A 21,872-nucleotide genomic window follows, 5' to 3' on the forward strand; every position below is an offset into this window, starting at 1 on the left:
CGGCGGGGCGGCCCCGGGAACAGAGAGCCGACCGTGCCTTCTCTCTCGCGGCGGAAGTGACGCGCGGGCGGGCGCAGTGCGCGGCGGCGGCCATGGGCAGGAAGGAGCGGGGTGAGCGGGGCCGGGGAGCGGCGCGGGCCGGGCCGGGGAGGGGGGGCCCTAGCGGGGCTCCTCACAGCTCCCGCTCTGCTCCCAGATAAGAAGAAGTCCAAGAAGCGCCATTACGATGACGACGAAGACGATGAGGACGAAGGTGCCGGGAAGGAGCCGCAGGAGGCGGTGCCGTCGGCGGCGGGCAAGCAGGTGGAGGAGAGCGGCACCAAGGTGGACGAGTACGGCGCCAAGGACTACCGGCTGCAGATGCCCCTGAAGGCTGACCACAGCTCGCGGCCCCTCTGGGTGGTGCGTGCGCGGGGGGCGGCGGGGCCGCTGTCACTGTGTGCCCGAGGCGGGGGCCAGGGTCGCTGCGGGACCCGGACAGGGCCGGGGAGGGGAGGGGGTGTTCCCCTGGCACTGCTGCGCGGTCAGGCCTGGAGCCCGGGGCGGGCCGGAGCGTGCGGATGGAGAGCCTCGGGCGCGCCTGGGAGCGGGGTTTGATGCGGTTCGGGGCGGGTCCGTCCCCTGCAGCTCCGTGATCTGGGACAGCCGGGATGGGAGCCCCGGCAATGCCCAGGGAATTGCTCCAGCCCCGGCACCTCCAGGCGGGGTCCCCGGTGTCGCGGCTGTGCTGCGGACCGGGCAGGGCACAGCAGCACTTCAGCCAGGCGTCTCGGGGAGGGCTGTAGAGGAGCGCGTTGGCTGAGACACGAGAGGGATTTGTCACTGCAGTGACACAGCAGCAGGGTTTTTACGTTGGAATCAAAAAGCTTTAAGACAGGCTGGCCTCATCTTCTGTAACTGGTGCCATTTGTTTTTTCCTGCCCTTTGAAAGGGCCGTCAGTGAGCTTGCCCAAGGTCTGACCAGTAGTGCAGCATCCAGGGAAGAGGTGGTTTCCCAGCCAGCTTCTGCAGGGTGCCTGTCACCGAGTGCTGTGACACCGAAGTGCTGTCTTTCTTTCATTCATTCATTAATTCATTCGTTTATTCATTTATTAATTTTGCGTAAAACGAGCAAGAAGTTTTTTTGTTCCAGGGGAATGGGACTGGAAGCTCACCTCTACTCAAGCAATTTCTGTAGCATTAAAAAAGAAGGAATACTCCAGCATGTCAGTCTGAAAAAATTTTTATCAATCTGGGTGTGGTTTATTCGTAGTTGCATGGAAGGAGCATGGACAAGTCAATGCCTGGACCATTTTCATAAGACAAAAGTTACATGTGTATTCTTTTTCTATAACTTCATTATGAGATTCAGTTCGACTAATAACAAACACTGTTGTGCCTTCAGCATTTGTTTTTATTTCTGTAGGCTCCTGATGGCCATATATTTTTGGAAGCATTTTCTCCAGTTTACAAATATGCCCAGGACTTTCTGGTTGCCATTGCTGAGCCTGTGTGCAGACCCACCCATATTCACGAGTACAAGCTGACTGCTTACTCCCTATATGCTGCTGTGAGTGTGGGCTTACAGACAAGTGACATCACTGAGTATTTGCAGAAACTCAGCAAGACTGGTGTCCCAGATGGAATAATTCAGTTTATCAAGGTAAGGCTATTTTGCTGGCATTGAGAATATATCTGTTTCTACTAAGGAATTCCTTTCCTGCTGCCTCTGCCTAATTGATTTATTTTTTAATCATTCATCACTTTTACCTGTCTTATTCTTCTGTCATTGTTTCAAGAGAACATTATTTTTTTTTCTGTCTTTTTGCATATGACATTGCTGCACACATACTATTTTCATTTTATATCCTTTGTGGGATTTATAAAAAGCACATTTAAGTGGCTGTGTAGATCATTTCAGCTAGTATGACTTGTACATGGGGAGAGTTTCCTCAGATGTGCTCTGAAAGAAAAATGAGACTGTGGGAAGCAGTCCGTAATAGTGAGGCACTGTAAGACACCCTATCTTATCCTGCAAGTGTGTTCTCACAGTCTTGCAAACAGTTTGAAATTAGATATAAAAAGTGAGTATCTGTGCCTGATCTCCTGCATGAGATGATGTGAGCATCTTCTGAAAATACATTTTCAAGTTTGTCCCATGAGCATAACAGCAGTGCAAGTAAATATTTTGTGGTAAGGTGCTTCCCCACAAAGAGCTAAAGCCATTGCAGTGTTTGGTCCTAAACCTAGAATCTCTCTTTTGCATGTTACTGATGACTGCTCTCTTTGTAGCTGTGCACCGTCAGCTATGGGAAGGTGAAGTTGGTTCTGAAACATAACAGGTAAGTGGCTTCTTCCTCTAGCTCTTGTGGCAGGAAACCCTCCAAATGCACACCTGTGCGTGAGTGAGTGCTCTCAGGAGCTCTGGAGTCTCACAGCTGCCAGCTGAGTGTAACAGTTCTCAGGTATCACTTTTACAGCTTTTGGAAGTATTTAATACGTCAGCTGGTGAATTGTGTTTGGTTATCATGAGCTAGTGCTGGTTGTCGTCACATTTTTAAAAGGAGGTTGCAGATTTTATATTGTAGTTTGTTTCTTTATTGTTTGGACTTGCAATATGTCTTTGAGGTTTTCAAATCATTTGGGAAAGATAAGCAAATCCAATGGCAAGAGGTGGGTGCTTGTGTTTGTGTTGAATCTGATTTGTTCTATAGCAAGAGGATAATGCTGGAAGGGGCGTGGAGAGGTCAGCACATATTTTAACTGTGATCTCCAACCAGCATCATCATTGAGGAATCTCCAGGATGCATTAGTTTTAGATTTTTAGGTGGTTTTTGTTTTGGAAGTTTGGAGGTTTGTCTTTTGGGCTATTCTGGTGCTGTGCACAGGACTTGAAAACACCATATCTGGTGTTCTCACAAACTCACCTCAGTTCAGTCTCAAAACAATTTACTTCACTTGCGTGTCACAAATAAGACATATATGTCAGAGGTTTGTATGGGTATTTCTGCTGGAGTTTGCTGCTCAGGTTAGAGAACATTTGAGAAAAATGGAGGGATGACTGCACAGTACATGATGCTTTTTGTGTGAGGCATCTTTTAAAAGTTTTGGTTGCCATGACTTTATTTTTAAATTAGTACCCCAAGATTGGATGCTTGAGAGTGCACCTGGGAGAGCTATGCATTTAATCCTCTATGCTACTCTTCCTGTGAATTACTCAGTTAATGAGGTCATAAAAATGTCTTTAATTTTAGGTATTTTGTGGAAAGTACCCACCCTGATGTCATTCAGCAGCTTCTGCAAGACCACGTAATTAAAGAATGTCGTCTGAGAAATGCTGAAGGTGAAGAGACAGAGCTCATTACAGAGACATTCACAAGTAAATCAGTGGTATGTTCAGCCATATTCTAAAATTACTGCAGTGATTGGAGTTGCTATTGTTTGTTTGTTGTATCAGCTTCATTCTGCCAGCAACAAACTCTGTCTCATTAAAGAGCCCAAATTTGGGGGGAAGAGAGGAGCCATCTCTAATGAAACCTTTGGTGAAAATTCATGTTCCTCTATTTCAGATTTCCAAATCCAGTGAAGCTGGCCTTGGTCCATCAACTTCACAGGGAACAGATGCTCAGAATAAGCCAGATGTCCCAGCTGACTTATTTGAGTTTTATGAACAGATGGACAAAGATGAGGAGGAGGAGGAGGAAACGCAGACAGTGTCTTTTGAAGTCAAGCAGGTATGAATACTGCACAGAAGCATGAGAACTTATTAGAAAGTACTGTAGCTCCTTGTTTGGTAGAGGAGATCATTGGAAGTCATTAACATTTCTTTGCTTTGACCTTGCAAAGTTTAGAATCTTAGAGGGTGGCAGTTCCTTCCCAGCCTGCAGAGCGCAGTGCTCACAGCCCAGAGAGGCTCTAGGGACTCAGGGAGGTTCCCATCACGTGTGGCTGAGTATTACTTACTGCAAGACTAGAATTCAGTGGAGGGCTGCTTTCAGAGAGCTTTTTTTTCCCCTCCTGCTTTTGTTTTGTAATTCATGGTTGCAGAAGGAACTCTTTCTTGGTGGTTCCAATTTCATCACTTGAGAAGGGGAGCTGGAGGTTGGAGCACAGTCCTTGCTTGACCTTCAGAGAGCCTCTGTAGACCTCGAGTTGTTTTTGGACTTGGTGATTCTAATGTTGCCTTAGTGGGGGCAAAAGGAATTTAGAGAAGGATAACTTAGTAGCTGTTTTGTTTATTTGAAAAAAGCCAGCTCAAACCAACAACCTCTTGGTGACTGATGCAGACCATCGTTGTCTTGGAATAACTTCCATACAGGGTATGGAGGTTTTCAGGGTAACAGTTGTGCAGCTTTGTGTAACATTAAGAACCTTTTGTGTCTGTTACTGAACTCTTCATTGCAGAACTTCAGGGTATAGTTTAATCATTGCCAGGTAAGCAGCAATCTGAGCTGAATGTGTCGTGTTCTTCCACCTGCCTAAAGAGCCCTCTCTAATATTAACTGTCATTCAAAATGATAGTTTTAGGGGGCTGGGGCAATCACAGGTAAAGTTTCCAGAATAAACCTTAGCTCTTGTAGACTTCATAATCATCAAAAATAAATGTAACTTCACTTGGTGCTATGTAACCTAGTTGTTTTTAAGGAAAAAGAAATGAATTCTTGTGGAGACTTTATCAGCTGAAGTTTTGTTTCCTCTTCAGGAGATGATTGAAGAACTTCAGAAGCGTTGTATCCATTTGGAGTACCCCTTACTGGCAGAATATGATTTCAGAAATGATTCTGTGAATCCTGATATCAATATAGATTTGAAACCTACTGCAGTTCTGAGACCCTATCAAGAGAAAAGCCTAAGAAAGATGTTTGGGAATGGACGAGCCAGGTCTGGAGTTATTGTCTTGCCATGTGGTAAGTTTCTGTGTTGTACTCAGACAATTTGTTCTTTATTTTCCTGTAGTAAAGAGAATTCCCAAGATGACAGCTGCCTGGATTTCAGACATCAGCAGGGATGTAAAGAGTGCAGAGTCCTGGTTGTTTTTATTTTTATTGAGCTGGTGGTGAGGCTGTGCTGAGGGAGAGCTGGGTCACAGAGCTGTCAATGTTGTGACAGGGGCAGTGGAGCAGCTGTGGCACCTTCACACTGCCAGTCATGCTTCTGCTGTGCCCTCTGCCACCTCTGCTCATCTTCCTGGGAAATGTAAAGCTGTTGGCATTGGAATTTGTTCCTTGATAGGGAGTAGGGAAACTGGGGGGAGCTGGGAATACAGAGGTGGCATAAAGGGGCGTCCAAGGAAGGAAAGAGCCTGTGTGCACAAGTGCTGGGCAGGGGACTTTGAGGAAGAAATGAGAAACATGCTGACTGAGACAGCCTACAGAAAATGGGAAAAAGAAACAAACAGTAGACTGTGTGCCAGTACCAGTATTGGGGGAGGAGGCAGTGCATAGGACATGTCATGAGGGCCTGAGTGTGTGTAAGGGGTGCTGGGAGGAGTGTGAAGGATGGGAAGATTTAAGGACTTGCTTTTTGGGGGAATGTGATCACTGGCAGAGACAGAGGAATAGAGCACTCTTAGGGAAGCTTTCTGTAGCCACCTGTAAGCAAAGAAATTTGCCTTTGCATGAATTCATATCCTCTCATGGTTTTCCTTTGCTCTTTTGTTTTCCTCCTACTCCTGTGGTGTCTGAGAGACTAATGAGTGTCACTCCTCCTGCCCTGCAGGTGCTGGCAAGTCTCTGGTGGGAGTGACAGCTGCATGCACTGTGCGCAAGCGGTGCCTGGTGCTCGGGAATTCTGCCGTGTCTGTGGAGCAGTGGAAGGCCCAGTTCAAGATGTGGTCCACCATTGATGACAGCCAGATCTGTCGCTTCACATCTGATGCCAAAGACAAGCCCATTGGCTGTTCTGTTGCCATCAGCACATACTCCATGTTGGGGCACACGACAAAAAGGTCTTGGGAAGCAGAAAGAGTAATGGAGTGGCTTAAAAGTCAAGAGTGGGGCCTTATGATACTGGATGAAGTCCATACCATCCCTGGTAAGCAAAAGGTGTGCAATGTGTTGCACACATTGTTGATGGCCTTCTGCTCTTGTAGAAGTGGTGGTTTTTTGCTGTTCTTCTAACAATTAGTGAGTAAATCCATGGCTCAGGCTTTTGAGACAAGCAAACTGCCTTGTTCTACCTTTTTTTTTTCTTTTTTTCCTCATGATACTACATAGTTTAGCTGACCACTAGTTTTCTGAAACCTTTCAAATTAGGCACTGTGTTTTCTGTAATAGCAGTGAAAAGTACAAGTTCTTCTGTGTAGGTTGATAAAGTGCTCTTAAAATACCTGAATTACATTTGCATAATTTTGCTGTAGACATATTTGAACAGGAGAATAATTCATCTGCCTTATTCTCTTCGATGCAATAGCACTGCAGGCCAGCTTTTAATTTCCATGAGTAACCATAGTGATTAACACACAGAAATAACTGTTGTCTTTGAAATTGCCATGTAATTGAGATCTGTACTACTGGAAAGCAATAATGTAGTATTAAAGTGTCTGTGGAATAATCCTGGCTAAAAAAAACCACCCAAGATCCTGTTAGCTATTCTTCCTTATTTGAATATATTTTGGTGTCTACTGAAGTAATGGATTTCAGAAGTAGACCTTGGTGATTAATTGCCTTTTTATCAAAGTAGCATAGTGCTGGCACTGTTCTGTCACTTTTGTTCTTGCTTGGCTTCATAGCAATGAAGGTACAGCAGCTCCTGTGTGATCTCTGGCAGTACTAAAGATGAGTAATTCTACCATATCCTGAAAGTCCTGAATGTGGCAGTCAGCCAAGAGTCCTTGTGTCATAGTTCCTGCTAAGAAATAATAGAGACCCAAACCAAGCCGTGTAACCTCTGAATATATTAATTTTCTCCTGGGGAATGGGAAATAATAAAGATGCCAGAAGGTTTGCTGGGATTTTCAGAGTACACTTGACACTGCAAAGTAAAACTGCAATAACAGTGAAATTTTGCTGTAACACAGATTTTTTAGGAGTGTGTGTGTGTAAAGGGGTACTATTTCCCAATGCTGTGCTTGCCTTATGTTCAGGAGTTGATGAAAATGTCTTTTAAAATTGCAGTATTTATCTTCTAAAACCATTCAGGAAAGTTAACAAAAAATTTGTCTTGGATTTCTTAGCAAAAATGTTCAGACGTGTGCTCACTATTGTACAAGCTCACTGTAAACTGGGGCTGACTGCTACCCTGGTCAGAGAAGATGATAAAATTGTTGACCTGAACTTCCTGATTGGACCAAAGCTCTATGAAGCCAACTGGATGGAGCTGCAGAACAGTGGCTACATTGCTAAAGTCCAGTGTGCTGAGGTGATGCTCTGCTTTTTGGTATTATTAGTGTTTATTTAGTATGCTTATAAAGTTGAGAAAAATACTTGCAGCTCTTATAACAAAGAAGGATAGTAGAAATTTTAAAGAACATAAGAAAACACCTGCATATTTCAAGCCTGAACAGAAGTGGGTGAAATTTGAAAATGTGGGATTGGATCTCACCATTTTTTCCAGTATAAAGGTGTTACCTCTGGTCTTTCCAGCATATGGATGGGAGATTAATCTGGTATCAAAAGAAGTAAAAATCTTTCACATAGGCGTATTAGAATGTTAAAGTAATCCTTCTGGAAAGCCTAGTTCAATGTATTGTCTCTGATAATTGACATGGAAGGTACTTGGGGAAGAGTATAACTTTCTCCAAGCTCTGTGTTTATAAGGTTTCAGCATAACCATTAGAGGGCTGCTTTTTCATGGATTTATCTGGTCTCCCATTGAATGGAAGTAAAATTTTAGCAGCTGCAATGTGTTACGGTAGACTTCTACAAAGGTTTCTTGTCTATTTGGTTTCTTGGTGTTTTTTTCTCCATTGTTTGTGGGGATTTTCAGTCTTTGTTTGCTGGTTTGGGGTTTGGTTTTTTTTTGTCTTTTTGTTGTTGTTACTGTCGTGGTGGTTTATTTTAAACCTATCTTGCTAATTTCATGCAATTCTCCCTAGTTGTGGTACTGGAATAAAAGATGCAGATGCAGTCAGCTGTTCTCCTTTTGAATGCTGTGCAAACTGGAGGTTGTATAAGGAAAAAAACCCACTGTTTTGAACTCATAGAATGCAAGTGAAAGGCACCTAGAAAATAATTGCTGAAGGGAGAGTAACCAGTCCTCAAATTCAGATTTGCATTTAGGCACTTCAGTTAGTTCTGCTGTGAAAGCAAAATTCTCAGTCCTTCAACTGCCCTTTAGTCATTGAAAAAGGAAGCATGGGCTACCTTTTGTTCTGAATGATGGGGAAATTCTGCAAGTTTCTATTCCTTAGGCCAATGTTTCGAACTAACATACGATGATTCTACCAAGAGCAAAGAATAAAGAAGCCCAGTGTTGAGTCCTATACGTGCACAAGTGCTTTGCATATTTGTTTGGATTTCCTTGAGGAGTAGGATCATTAATCAATTTGATTTATTGCCCTCAGCCAGGAAAGGTGTCTGACTCACTCTGTAGGTGCAGTTCTTCCCAGGTGGCTGGAGAGGGCAGTGCTGATGTCTCATAGGGCAGATCATGGTTGTTGCAGGTGTTGTTCTTTCACTGGTCTAAAAGAGAATGAGCAGCACAGTCTAAAAAGTTATGCAAAGTTTAAAAAAAGACAACAAGCCTGTCCTCTACCTGTTCTTTCAGAGTTTTGTAATTTACAAATAATCCCATTTCCTAGCAGCCATAGTAAGTTTTTGGAGTGCCTGTTTGCAAAATGTTAAAATGAGAGTATCAGTGGAGTAAGAAGTAGATCTTACTCGTTTCCTAATCCTGCAGATACAAAATACATGTGTTTGCTGTGTAGTCAGAGGCATTGAGCAATAGATGAAATCTTTTACTGCAGTCAAATATTCAGTATTTGTATCTCATTGTCACTTTGACGTAATTGTCTTCTGGTTCAAGAGTTTTAAGTCTTTCATGTGGACAATACACAATAACAACAGAGCCTATTCAGTGCATGAGTTTATTTTTAATGTAGCCAAAGGATAATAAAAGCATCATCTGGCATTTAACTCACTGGAAAAAATATTTTGAAACAAAAAATTAGGTCTTATCAGTACAGAACTATTCATGTTGTTTAAATAAATGCCTGTAAATTGTCATTAACTTCCTTAGCTGAATGGTGGTTATGAAAGAGGTGGTAGTTTGTTAATTTCCATTGTGCAATGGATATGAGGGAATAACCCATGTATAGCAGAGTGAATGTTTCCTAAATTGTATGCCCTATGGATAGTGTCAGATGTTATCAATACTATCAAGTCACTTCATTGGCTTAAACTTCATAATTTCTTCTTTTTTCATGCTACAGTAGAAAAAATAAGACTAGAGTTACTGAAGTACTATGGTTGTTATTTACATAATAGAAGAATTGCTTAAGTATCCTGGGGTGATGTTATTGTCTGTTGCAAACTTCCAATCAATCCTAGTGTTTTGGAAGTTCTAGACTCAATAACTGTTAAAATAAAGGTCACTCCTTTGTAGATATATGAAGAAAGATGGATCACACAAGAAAGACACACAAAATACGTCTCAGCTTTCAGAATATGGATGAAAATTAGTCTTCATGGGAAAAGCTTTGACTGCTGTGAAAGGGAGACTACAGAGACAAGTTCATTCCCCTAATTACTGCTTTGTAAGAAGTAGTAGCATACAGTAAATTTTTAAGGAGTGAATATAAAATAACTATCTTTCAGTCTTGTTCCAGTCCCACTGCCTATTTCTGTCACAGATCTCAATGCCAAAGCATTTTGGAAAAACAGATTATAGCAGTGCAGGAGATTTCACTGACTGGTAGCTTTCATTTTGGTACAGAGATGACTGTGTTAAAATCTGTGACCTGCACTAGACAGAAAGTCCTAATGCATTACCGTCCCCCAATATTTTTTCAATTCCCACTGGAATTAAATCAGTATATAACAGAGTGCTATTTTGCTTGTGTGTGTGTTTTCTGATTGTAGGTCTGGTGCCCAATGTCACCTGAATTTTACAGAGAATATGTAGCAATTAAAACCAAGAAAAGGATACTGCTCTACACCATGAACCCAAATAAATTCAGAGCCTGTCAGTTTCTGATTAAGTTTCATGAGCGACGGAATGATAAAATCATCGTCTTTGCTGACAATGTGTTTGCACTGAAGGAATATGCAGTCAGACTTGGGAAGTAAGTGTTCACAATGAATGATGGCACTGTTGTTTTCTTCCTTCCATGACAATTTCCTTGCAATCTCACAGCTTTCAGTAATCTTTAATATTTTCTATAATGCTGTAACTCCAGTCCTCCTGTATAAAAAGCTTAGGAAGGTATTTTTGTTTCTGTTTCGCTTTTGTTTCAGAAAAGTTTACATCCAGGGTTTCTGTGAAAGATTTAGCATTTATATTTTATTTTAATTAGTAAAAGCCAGTGGAAAAATGAGAGGCTTTTAGAAATATCACTAGAACTGTTTCCTTAATGAATGGTAGTTTCCTCTGTCTCTCTGAGACAAAGGTTTTCAGACATGTAATCTCTGGATCTTTCAAGATGTTCTGAGACTCAGGGTCTTCCTCTTCAGGTTCCCAAGAGGTCTTACCCTTGTCTAAAAAAACTAAGACAAGCTTTTTTGGGATCTGTGCTGTACAAGTGCACTACCTAGAATTGCAGTAACTGTTTAATAAACTAAAGGACGTTTCTCCCTAGAGCTCTTTGGTTACCTTAAATGACTGCAACATGAGTGCAGTTACAGAAGGTTGTGCAAACAAGGTTTAATGAGGGGTCAGCATCAGTCTGTTGGTAGGATTTGGGGAGGGATGGTCAGGGAGAGTTGGTCAGGATCAGGCATGGAGAGATTATTGGGAAACATAACCATATAAGCTGGCCTCATACTTTCTTTGACAAGCACAAATAATGTGCAGCCTTGCTTGCTAGAAGCTGTGGGGCATTTTGATGGTGTATGATTGCATATGTCTAGGAATTTCAGCAGTACTCCTTAGCAAAACCACAAACAAGCCTTACACTTTCCAAAATTCATGATCAGTTCTGGCTGCAGTTTAAGGGACCGTGTTGTGCTAGCATGCTGTGACATCAAATAGCAAGCAGTGCTAATGGTGCTGGATAAATTCCAACACCCGTGGTCTCTTTCATCATTTTTTTAATCTGTCTGGACAGAGATTAGCTGTAATGATGCCTCTGGAATGTCTCTAGCAGTGTTCAGTGCACCATAGACAAAGCCTTTAGCACTGGCAGTGCTGGGAGGGGGGAATGCTACGGAGCACAGCAGATGTAAGTGGGGTATGTGCTGTGGAAGTGTGGCAGGAAAACTACAATAGTAGGTGGCCCCTTTTTATATTCTGGAGTGAATTCTGTGTTTCTCACGTCATTTATGGAGCTCCAGGTTGTCAGTCCTAGAAGGAAAGGAGGCTTGCAGTGCTGGACGAAGGTGAGGGAGCCTTTGTTTTAGAGTTTTGTATCAGTTTGCTGTGAGCAGGCTAAACCAAAGGGAGCTGTTAGTTTGTACAGGGCAGGAATTCTGTGTGTGAAGGAGGGAGCAGCTCAGTGGGTGCAGCAGGAGTGCTGTGGCTGTGTGCCCAGCAGGAGCACGGCTCTCACTGCCCTTCTCATGGCCTGATGGAAGCATTCGGGCTGGGTGGGCTCCCACATGGTGGGAGAGGTGGCCACTGTCCGGCTGCCTCTGCTGGCTTCTCCCTTAACCCCTTTGCCCTTGGTAGTGGGGAAATATCAGGGAAAGACCATGCAAGACCATGCACATGACAGGAATTACTTTGAATGCAATTTTTGGGGCCAGAGAATCCAACTTTGCTTAGCCAGCTTTCCCTCTGTCATGAGTCTGTCATCCAGTATAGCATAGTTCATGTACTGACTGACTTTACTGGTGTTAGGAATATGTTTAAATCACTGTTTCTGAAAGACCATGCCTCTTTGGTTATGTCAGTTAATGGGAGAGGAATCTATCTTTGTAAATCCCTCAAATGTCTTTTTGCAGTGAGGAAAATGAACCATTAAAAAATAACCCAGTTAGCACTTAATGTTCTAGATTCAGCAAAGTATTCAGGAATGCCAGTGAATCACTGTCAGGTAGGATCTGGGCAAGTTAAATTGAGGGATTGATAGCCAGGGCTTCAGGATTATTCTGTTTTTAATACAAAATGTGTTTGAATGCTTTCTTGGTGTTCTTAAGAAAAGGAAGGTTCAAAAATGCTTTAGTTTCTGTTTAAATCTGCCATTTAACTTCACAATTTAAATACTACATGAAATTTAGAGTAAGACTTTAAGATATTACTGAATGCTACTATTTGAATAATGAAGGTATTTTTTCAGAGTTGACTCATTTGCCACTTTCATTTTTTAGCTGCTTTTTTTCTAAAAGTCTGCTTAAACACACTGTATAGAAGAATTAGATTAGAGAAGACTAGGATTGTTTGTTAAAAAACCTAGGATAAAGTTTGTAATAAAGAAAGCAAGAGGAGCAAAGGAGTGCACAGGGATTAGTTGGTAAGAATAGAAAAACTCAGTCCTGTGCACTGCTGTGTTTATTTTCAGCTACCACTCATGTATGTGTAATACTAAGTAGAAAATTTCAGCTTGGTTCTTTGTGTTAGAAATAGTTTGTGGAAATGTGAACAAAAGAGTAATTGGAACACTTAACTCCATTTGTTTGGAGATGCTTGGTAACCAGCATTTGGAAAAGTAGAGCAACAGATGACAAAGCAGCAGCAGTGCTGTCCTGCATGCAGCTCACTGTTTTTGCAGGGTCTTTGTTCTTTTTAGCTTTATGGTTTTTTTAACTCTGTTTAGGCAGAAATAAAACAGCCAGACACTGGAAACTTCGTAGCAGTCCAAATTACTCATGAGGTCTGTGAGTTGACTGAGAGTTTGTTTGAGCCTTTGGGATTGAGACATTAAATGTTCCATGTAATTCATTGTCAAACATTAGACATCATATGTGGAATGCCAGTGTGAGCTGCTCATGAAATGTTTGAGGCCTTTTTCTTATTTCAGTAGGCCCAGAAGGTATTAGAAGGGGCAAGAGGTTAGCTTTCAAAGCAAAAATAATTTTCCCAGAAAAACACCCTGCAGCCCGTTTGTGACACCCAGTATATCCTTGATAGAGAAGCCTGTATTTTCAAGTGTTTAAATAGGAAGAGAAGGTTGCAGCTGTAAATGTGCTAACTCAGTACATTTGAGGAAAAAAAATCTCTTTAACAGCTGCCTTCAGTCTTTCATGTGGGCTTAGCAAATATATTCAGTCTGTTGATATACAGCTTCATTGGTGCACATAATTACAAAACATTTGTAACTGTCAGAATTTCTTTCTGGCTGACTGGGTTGCTGCAGAGGATTCCACAAACCGCTGGGCAGCTGCCATGAGGAGCCAAACAAGCTAAAAGTAAACTGAAATCTATACCAAAATCTGGTTTGTTTTCATATCTGCTCAAATGTGTCTTACCCTCCCTGCTATGGTACCTCATAAGAAATGCATGAAAAATGTTGAATTTATTTCATTTGTATATGTTGTGTTCTTTTCAGACCCTATATCTATGGTCCCACTGCACAAGGGGAAAGAATGCAAATTCTACAAAACTTCAAGCACAATCCAAAAATCAACACTATTTTCATCTCCAAGGTGAGGGAATACATTCACTGTATCCTTGTGCCTGTCTTTGGAGTGAACTTTAAGAGTCAGCTGCACAAGTGTGGTGTGATTTGACATCTTCTTATCATAGCTCACAAAGAAGGCTGTCCTTTTCATCTAGTGTTGGCTAGGGAAATGTGGAAATAAGGGACTGCTGACAGGCTGCTGCTCTGTTGCAGGTGGGGGACACATCCTTCGATCTGCCAGAAGCCAATGTTCTCATTCAGATCTCATCCCATGGTGGGTCACGAAGGCAGGAGGCTCAAAGACTGGGACGAGTGCTGAGAGCCAAAAAAGGTAAAGGAGGTGGTGGTTGAGCTCTGGGCCTTGGATCACAGCACCCTAGAGCAGGAGAAACTAGATGTTCATGAGGTTTCTTTATACTGTCCTTGCATTATGTTTTAGTCAAAGAGAATATACCTATATACCTGTGAATGAAAATGAAGCATTTTCTGGGTCAGTAAACTTAGTGATGAGAAAATTTCTAAAGGACAAAAAAAGCTGAAAGAAATCTGACTTTCTGTTCTTTGGCGGTTCTCTTACTTTTTCATTCCTTGATGTTTTCTTCAACATGAAATTGTGAGGAATCATAATATTATTCTAAGAAGCAAGCCTCTAGAAATCACATTTTTGATACTGTAGATTACTTGCTTTTAAAAATTGGACTTGTTTTTTGACTAGTGTGTTTTTGTAAAATATGGGCAAAGGAATTTTTTCTGTTTAGAACAATTACTATTAAAAGACTTTCTACTCAGACTTAAGCTCTGCACACTTATTTTATGTGCAGTTTGTGCTTGTTACAGGTAAGGCTTTGTTAGAAAATGCAAACAAAACCCATGTTAATGAGTTGACAAAGTCTTAGTGAAACCCTGGGTTTAAAAAGAGAACCTTATTACCAGAGTAACAGACTTTAAGGATGTAAAATGTAAGAAAGGGCATAAATGTGAAAAAAAAAATTTTTTTACACAGCCTGGTATATGCTGGTCTTCAGATAGTGCTATGAATTCTTAGCTAAGTATTTTTGTTTCACTTTTTTAATTCAAAACCACTGCAAACTCTAGTTCACATGGATAATATTTCCTTTGTCTTTTTCTGTTGAACTTTTTTCACATGCACTGCTCTTGACTTTTCACTTCTTCTTGACATAATAGACTTAAATTTTAACTTTCACCTTCCCTAGCAGAAAAAAGCAGTAGATTCTTCTTAGAGCACCTGTGTGATTGTGTTAGTCTATATTTCCTTTTCTGTTTTCGTCTTGTCACCTATCCTGAAGTTATTAAGAACAAAGTAGGAGTTTCCATGTTGTGTCAATCAGTTTACACAAGGTCTGGGTGCAGCTAAACAATACAAATAGTTTTTGTGGGGACAAGTTACTTAAGTACCTGTTTTCAGTATTTATTCCTTGGTTGTTCTTTGTTGCAGTGTTCCAAATCAAACTGATCACTGAGTGCTTTTGTCTCCTAGGCATGGTTGCAGAGGAATACAATGCCTTTTTTTATTCCCTTGTATCCCAAGACACTCAGGAAATGGCATATTCAACAAAACGGCAACGGTTTCTTGTAGATCAAGGTTATAGCTTCAAGGTAACTCATCCCTTCTATTTATTATGCTTGAGGCCTAAGAATGTCGTTTTCATATTGTTTAATGTTAGCATTTGGTCCAGTACTTGAGAATTCTGGTTGTGGAATGCATTAATGAAGGTTTTTCTTGCAAGTGAGAACTGCTCCAGTGTTGTTTTACTATCTATATTATTGTGAGGGCAGATACAAGTAGCTTTTCGTACAGCTTCTAGAAAGATAAGCGTTGTAACTTCAAACCAGGCACCCTGCAGAGTGCAGTGTATGTTCCTTCCTGGTTGTTTTATGTTTGTGCTCTTCAGTTGTCCATCTGTGCAGGCCTCCCATTATATCGCACTGGTGTTGCATAAAGCAGTGTTGGGTGTTATCAGAGTGGGCAGCAGCAACTTAGACAACTTCCAAAACTTAGGAAGTGAATTTCCAAAGAGCTCCAGTCTCAGACCAGTATTTCACTATGTCATCTTCTTCTAAACATAAACAAAGCTCCTCTCTATTATAGATTTCATGGTGTATCTCGTTTATTTTTCTTTTAATGCATGGATTTCCCTGTATGCTCATCTGTTAGGCTGTAAAGGCAGCAGAGTATCATGATAGCTCTTGGGTTTAGGTAAATTATTCTTTCAAAAAGCTGGAGCTTACTGCTCTGATTAGACGCCTTCCCAACAAGAAGCAGTACTGGGGAGAATGAAAAATAAGGCTCCCACATCTGGCTGTGCAAGAGCTTTTCTGTATGAGGCACCAGTACAGGACATCCCCCTGAACTGCTAGGCTGGAGCAAATCCCTGCTCTGTAAAGAGCAGCCCATTAAAGAGCTCTTTAGAAACAGAGGTGTCCTGGTCTTTATAGGTGAAAACTTTGTTTCCCTTAGTAGTGATTGTGTTTCAACAAAGTTGTAGGTCAGTACTAAGCTGCAGCTAATTACAGCAAATGCATCTGTGTGGCTATAGCCAGGAAGATTAGAGCAATCCCTTTACTTATATTTGAAAGCCCTGGATTCTAGAAGTAAGAAAGAGGTTAAAATAAAGGGATCTCATTTTGCAAAGAAGGAGCTCTTAGTCCTTGGAGCTTTGGTGTAATGTGGGACAAAAGCAGTGCAAGTGGCCAGCTTAGTATCTGGAGCAACATTTTTGCTGACCAGTACTGGAATGTTCTTTATTTGGAGATTAGAAACAAAACATTAGAATATCTATTTTCTTCTGTTTGCCAAACTTAGTCATAGCTGGCATCAAAGAATAATAGGGCTGAAAGAAACTTCCAAAAAAACATCTATTGTGTTTCTTCCAAGCAAGGATGAACTATGTGTATGCCATTCTCAGTAGATATCTGCCTTCTTAGTATTACAAATATGGAGACTCTACCTCTTCTTTAGGTAATTATTTCAGTGCTAATGTCCTTCAGAATTTGTGTTCCTCAATAACTAAAAATTCATTACTAGTTTAAAATGGTAACAGTTTTTACTTTTTGTTTAGGATTTTCTTCTTGTCATCTCTCAATAGCTTCATTCTCTGCCTTTCATCAAAGAGAACTAGAGTAATATGTTTTTGCTAAATCCATGTATCTTGTCTTTGCTCCTTAAATATCAGCCTTATTACAATTTTCTGCTTGGAGTGTACTGCAAGCTGTTTTTTTCTGGTTAGCTAACCGGTTGCCTTTGCTATTGTATTGTGTTTTTATTTAGAGACCAAATATACTAAATTTTAAACCAGTAGCAGAAGAACTCTGTATGTTAAAGAATTTGGGGTAACTTTTAAACAGAGCATCAGTTGGACAGCTTAAAAGATGATGCAGTGGGAATTCTTTCCATTCTATGAATCATGCTAGCACTGTTTTGCAACCAGAGCTGGAAACAGGCAAATGCAATTTAAAATGGATTTTTGTGACTCCTTTTTCTTTATTTTTGGGATGACCATAGCACATAGCTTCCTAAAGAAACAAGGAGTACCATAGTGTTCCTTTAGCCATGTAGAACTGATTCTTTCCATGAATGGATTCTTCAGGCTTGGATATTTTCTCAGGAAAGCATCCTTTTTCAAACTAGAAATTCCCACAAATAACAGCCCACAGCACTGATTATTTGTTCCAGTGTTTCCCTACCCCATTTTTAAAAAATGGTACTTAGCAGCTAATATGGATTTCTTTTACCTTAAACTTTATTTACAGTGTCTTTGTGATCTGTTCTAACCCAGAGGTTATAACCTGTGAATTAATTAGTTTCTAATTGTATTAACTCAAGAGGTAAGCAGAAAAGATGAGGAGGGAAAACACTGCATAATCAGTGGTTGAATTAGAAGTCTTTCTCAAAACCTTGTCAAGTTTGGAACAGTGAGAAAACTGATTGTTACCTATAAACATATGCTTACAAAAAGCATTTAACTACAGTGAAAATTCTTGTAAAATTTTCAAAATACCTCTGGTTAAAGTAAGCTGCCTGTTGCCAAGTTTTATAACAGAAGCTTGAGATCTTTTCAGTTCTTCAGAAGAGGAGGTTTGTCAGCTGATGGAGCCCATGGCACTGCATTGCCAGTAGGTCACATGTGCCCTGTACCCACAGTTACCAGATGAGTTACTGAGAATTCTAAGGAGAACAAATCTAAGTGTTTAAGTACTCAAAGGCTGGAAGAGTCCTTTTGCTCTGTGGCTGATGCTCTGTTGCAGGTTACTGCACTGTTTCACAACAGCTGTACATCTCAATTTTTAAGGGTTTTCCCCATTGTCCTGAATGTTTCTTGCTAAAATTCTAAGTGTTTGCAGAGCTAGTGGATTATTGTTGTTAAATATAAAATACTGGTTCTTAAACTAGACAAATCTAGAGCCTACAGCATGACACTAACCTTGCACTAAGTTGAATAGATACGTGAGTTACATGTGCTTGGTCAGGTTCTTGGTCAGTGTTAGCTGACATGCTCTGCTCAGAGCTTTTCTTATTTTCCTTTTTTTTTTCCCCCAAGGATTTGTCTTTTGCATTTCCAGATAGAATATAACAAGTGACGTGTATATGTATATGTACATCACTTACCAAGATTTTATATGTATCTGTGCTATCTACAGTGTGAGGTTTTTCCAGCCATTAATAAAAGTTGAAGGCAATTCCAACAGGATATGGAATCAGACATACTTCTCTTGGTTTTAAACAGCTAACAGTGAGGAGGAAGAGCCCTCACCTTGTAGTGTGCTCTGTTTCTTAGGTAATCACAAAGCTGGCAGGCATGGAAGACGAAGAACTTTCATTTTCAACCAAAGAAGAACAACAGCAGCTTCTCCAGAAAGTCCTGCAAGCATCTGACCTGGATGCTGAGGAGGAAGTAGTTGCTGGAGAATATGGTTCAAAGTCAGCTCAGGTAATGAAGAATTCTTTGAAAAGGATGACCACAGGTGGGACAGAACTGGGCCATTTTATTTCCATCCAGTTTTAAATGTAATGTTCTCATTGTTGGCCTGGTATCTTTGTGAAACATTAAAGAACAGATTCATTTTTAAATCTGCCTTAGCCTTTAGCTATTGGAATAATTCACTTGTTGGGCACTCAGAAGAAATTAGACATGGAATTTGTGTCCTTCTCCATCATATTTGGAGGAGAAGGTAACAGCTCTGTTGTTACAGATTTTTAAGTAAATCTTTTAAGTCACATGCAATGAAAATGTTTTTAAACCTCTGATCACAACTAAGCATATGCCTGTGCTTGTACTTGCAGGTGTCCCGTCGTACAGGCACCATGAGCTCCATGTCTGGAGCAGATGACACGGTTTACATGGAATACCACTCCTCACGGAGCAAAGCTTCTTCTAACAAACACATCCACCCCCTGTTCAAACGCTTCCGGAAGTGACATCCTTTACATGGGCATCTTGTTGAAACTGGGGGTGCATGTACTTGTTCCTGGAACTGAAAAGATGGAGTTGAAATTTATGACAGGTCCTTTAAAAGGCTCTTTTATATGCATCTGTATAGCCACATATTTACTTACCAATGTATGTGCTCTCATTGGTGAATGGAAAAGCAAGGAAGGAACTAAATCTTACCATGAAAATATTTTTAGGAACTTTAAGATACAAATATGTCACAGCACATACTTTTTTTATGTGTGGCACTGTACTCCTTGTCTTATGCCCTCATTTCCTCATGACCAGAGGGCAGAAGGATATGGCCCACTTCATTCAAGAGAAATACTTGTCTGGTTTTCAGGGTAATTAATAGATTTTATTTTTATCAGCTGAAGATCCTTTTTCAGAGGAGTCCTGAAAAGGTTTTGTAAATGAAGTTTGTACTGGTGTTTGAAATATTATTTATCTGATTCTTGTGTCTGCTCAACAACATACTGTTTTTCAAAATGCTTAAATAAAATCATTCAGTAAGCTGAACAAATCCTGAGAGGAGCACTTTACATTATATTTTTAAACTGAGAGCTAACTTATACTTGTGAGTTTACCTGTATTAAAATTCTAACAAATTGGTCAGAAGTACTTCAGAGTTTGAAGACAAGAAGAAAGAGGGACTCTATCTCCAAAGGAAACTCAAGGAAAGCATTAGTAGTAAATGCAAATGAATTCTGTGCTCATTTTCCTAATTTTTCTTGCTACTGTTGAGAAGTTGCTCAAATAAAAACTGTTTCTCTTGTTATTTATATTCTATTTATTAAGCATGCAATAAAAACCTTTGTAGCTGCTAAACAGTGCACTGTCACCACAGAAGTTATTACTGATACAAAAAGCATTTTGATTTCTGACAAGGTGAGCTGGAAGAATGTGTGAAAGAAATATTCCTGAGTTTTGGTTTTGTTTTTTTTTTTATGAAGATTGCATTATAATTCTAGAAAATAATAGGAGAAATGTTGGTGGTTTGTGGCAGAAGAGTGCTTTTTATGTAACATCTGCTTAATAAGGTAACATGCTACTTGGTGTTGTATTAAGAGGTGTTATTCCACTGATTGTTTGTAGGGCTTTAGGAACAACCTCTGTTGGTTGAAAATAGGGTGGTATAAAGGTTTACCATACTGGCAGGAGCATGCATAGTACAGCTATTCCGGTTTTACAACAAATGAGATTCAGAAGAATACTGAATTCTGTTTCTTATTAGCATGAATTCACAAATTGAGAATGTAGAAATATTGGAAGCATTTAATAATTGAGAACAGATGGTGCTTGGTTTTGGTCTCAGGTAATATTTGAAAAGGGAACTGATCTGCTTCAGTTTAAACTTTGTTTAGGCTCTGAGCCCTACCCTGTAACACTTGATTCTTTCTCTTATGCTGAGTCTTCTGCCTCACAACCTGAAACCAGCCATAGTAGTGCTTGAGTGGCTTATACAGAAGAGATAATTGTTTAGTATTCTGGTGCTGATCTCCTCTTCCCAGTATAAAGCACTCTTTACTTCTGATAGTATTTTGGACCAGCTCTAATGGCAACAGCTGCAAAATGGCAATTTAGTGTAATGGGAGGGGCCTGTGACAGGGGTTTAGTTGAGCAAATCAGTGTCCCTCTGCATAATTCTCTCTTAAGAAGCTTTATGAATATTCTCTCTTAAAAGCGTTATGAATTGCTTTGAAACTACTCTCCACCCTTCATAAACTTGGAAAAAACCACAACAACCTACTAAAAGCAAATGGCTTAATAGTGGTCCCTGTAATTGTGGTATCACTAGTAGTAGCTGGATTTAGTACCGCTGTAGTTCATGTGTAGTAAATCGTGACTAATGATATCACTCCTCCAAGTAATGTGTGTGTGGGATGCAGTAAATTCAGCATCAAGCATAATAGTTTTATGAGGCATGAATGACTCCATGCATCAGTGATAGCATCCTGGCATTCAAACTTTTAAATTCATTAGGTTGATAAGATTAAGTGGTAATTACTGCCTGCTGTTACTGCAGGCTGTAGCAGCAAGTGGCAGACTGTGCATTTACTCACTACGACTGAGTTGGTGCTGTACGTGGCAGCACCTGTACCATAAGAGGGTGGGCCAGGTTGGTCATAGAGGAGCTGCTGGCTCCTGGGGCTTCTGTCCTGCTGGCCCCTCACTACCCCTGCACTCTGGCAAGGCACCCAAGGGTCACAGTAGACAGCTCCAGATCTGTAATCCCAGTCCTCTAGGAAACTAAATTGTCTACAAAAGAACAGATAGTGTGGCAGAATTGTGATTCAGATTATGAGTGATGCCAGAGGCAGGTGAACTCAAGGGTAAGTAAATGATTTCTTGGAAGTCTGTGGATAGAGGAGGTGTGATTTTCTTGGATGTAACTCAGGTTTCCTTGCTGGAAGAAAAGCTTTTTCTCTGCTCCCCGGCCCCCTCCTTGGTCTGAATTCCATTCTTTGGAGACCTAATCTTCTTCAGGAATTTGTTTAATATTTGCTGGTTTTATTTCTGATAGGCTACAATACTGAAGCTTGTGTTTATATGCCCTTCCTTCTTGTGGCAAACCAGCAAATGTCCATATGAAGATGTTAATGCTTGAAGGATGCTGCTGTTACTCATTAAAATGGCATTCTAGACTAAAAGGGCACAGTGATGATGGGGTGGCAATTTCACAGCCTTACAGCTCACCAAAGCATCCAACTACAGCCAGTTTTTTATCTCCTTATGCCATCCTGACGGTCATTTTTCGTAATGCCGTACTTTCCTCTATGTGTTAAAAA

The 21,872-nt window shown here is 40.7% G+C and overlaps 1 protein-coding gene across 2 annotated transcripts; it reads left to right on the forward strand.

Annotated features, from left to right (window-relative positions):
* Window positions 1-5: 5 nt before the first annotated feature.
* On the forward strand, window positions 6-19,911 carry ERCC3 (ERCC excision repair 3, TFIIH core complex helicase subunit). 2 transcript variants are annotated; one of them, XM_015635287.3, is made up of 15 exons: window positions 8-111; window positions 197-402; window positions 1,406-1,642; window positions 2,272-2,321; window positions 3,234-3,369; window positions 3,549-3,713; window positions 4,682-4,886; window positions 5,698-6,012; window positions 7,154-7,338; window positions 9,999-10,201; window positions 13,562-13,658; window positions 13,847-13,964; window positions 15,132-15,250; window positions 18,430-18,582; window positions 18,936-19,911. In XM_015635287.3, exons 1-15 carry the CDS (start codon window positions 93-95, stop codon window positions 19,068-19,070), a joined length of 2,343 nt encoding a protein of 780 aa, XP_015490773.1. In that variant the 5' UTR covers window positions 8-92; the 3' UTR covers window positions 19,071-19,911. The 2 variants fall into 2 exon arrangements, with proteins under 2 accessions (XP_015490774.1, XP_015490773.1); XM_015635288.3 differs by lacking the exon at window positions 18,936-19,911 and having other exon boundaries at window positions 6-111; window positions 13,847-13,963; window positions 15,130-15,250; window positions 18,430-18,483.
* The last annotated feature ends 1,961 nt before the right edge of the window (window positions 19,912-21,872 follow it).

The sequence above is a fragment of the Parus major genome, chromosome 7 (assembly GCF_001522545.3).
Source record: "Parus major isolate Abel chromosome 7, Parus_major1.1, whole genome shotgun sequence".
NCBI classification, from domain to species: domain Eukaryota; kingdom Metazoa; phylum Chordata; class Aves; order Passeriformes; family Paridae; genus Parus; species Parus major.